We start from the raw sequence: 1,392 nt of genomic DNA, 5'->3' as shown, positions 1-1,392 counted from the left end.
ACCCCCCCCCCCCCCCCCCCCAAAGAACAAACAAACAAATAAAACAAATAAAACCAACCAGTCAGTGATCTAACCAACCAATCAACCAACTAAACAAACAAACAAACAAATAAGCAAACAAACGATTGCGCTCTAAACAAATTTTTGAGCAGATCTAGTAGATAATAGCAGACAAAAATGTAAAAAATATGCATCTTTAATCTTTCTCCACTCTTTCTGAACAAAACAAATTATACTCACACACACACACACACACACAGTCAGGCCTACAAGGACAGAATGGGACCATTGATTACGAAATCTCCACGAGCCAAACCTGATCCGACAGGCAATAATTGGTCGCTTTTAAGGACAAGCGGGCTAACCCACATTTCGGAGGTTTGGGGAAATTTTGACCAACACCAAAAGTGGGCATTGCCCTACCTATAGGAGAAATTTGGTTTTATTGGTGTGTGTTTTTGTTTGGTTATAGAGAAAACTCTCCTTGTCTTTTAAAGAAAGTGAACAAGGGTCCAAAAACTTAACCTTCGATTTTCTCAAAACAGCATCTTTCGGGATAGCCCTCTTGTGCTTAACCCTACCCAACGTCGTGTTTTACTATCATATACATATGATGTGGGGAACTCTGTGCCACCACTTTCAAAGAGGAAATTTACTCGTTAATCTGATCCGTACACTTTGCATAGCAGTGTGTCAAAATGATTTTTTGAGAAATACTGAACGTTTCTAAGAGATCTTTGCACTAGAGGTATTCTAACATTGGAAGAATACAACCCCGGGTGGACAAAATGACCCCAGGGCGTACGGATAGCGACCTATTTACGAAATCTCCGCGAGCCAAACCTGAGCCGACAGACAATTATTCCAGTTTACCTTGACCGTTTGGCCTCGTACTCCATAAGCCTGGACATATTTGGCGCCCACGGGTGCACGAACGGCGAGTAGTCGGACGCCACGGAGATGGATGCCGTGACGTTAGTTTTGACGTCATGGTCGCCGGCTGGTAACGGAATGAAGACGTGGAAAGATCCGTTCAGGGACACGGCGCTAGTGATCATCGTGGCTGAGCTTTGTTCTTGTACATCATGTAGTAGACATCAGCTACCGTGGGGAATGTTTGCTCGGTAGGGCGCGACCTGAAAAGAAGACGTATTATACTAATAAAACAAATGGTAATGATAATGATGATAATGATAATGATGACGAGGATGATAATATAATAATAATGCTATTAATAATCATGATAATAATGATAATAATGGTGACGACAACAAATTAAGAAGAAGAAGAGGAAGAAGAAGAGGAAGAAGAAGAGGAAGAAGAAAAAGAAGAAGAAGAAGAAGTAAAAAATCATGATGATGATGATAATGATAATAATAATAGTAATAATAA

At 40.6% G+C, this 1,392-nt stretch overlaps 1 protein-coding gene across 1 annotated transcript in view; it reads right to left on the bottom strand.

Moving 5' to 3' along the window:
• The window catches only part of LOC118477946 (tachykinin-like peptides receptor 99D), a 43,238-nt gene that overhangs the window by 2,213 nt on the left and 39,633 nt on the right, over nucleotides 1–1,392 (bottom strand). The window contains exon 2 of the mRNA XM_035970704.1: nucleotides 874–1,136. Coding sequence (XP_035826597.1) covers nucleotides 874–1,058 — 185 coding nt within the window. The 5' untranslated portion in view covers nucleotides 1,059–1,136. The remainder of the gene's footprint in view (nucleotides 1–873; nucleotides 1,137–1,392) is intronic.

This window comes from Aplysia californica, unplaced genomic scaffold, assembly GCF_000002075.1.
Source record: "Aplysia californica isolate F4 #8 unplaced genomic scaffold, AplCal3.0 scaffold00310, whole genome shotgun sequence".
NCBI lineage: Eukaryota > Metazoa > Mollusca > Gastropoda > Aplysiida > Aplysiidae > Aplysia > Aplysia californica.
This window is presented reverse-complemented; position numbering and strand designations above follow the sequence as displayed.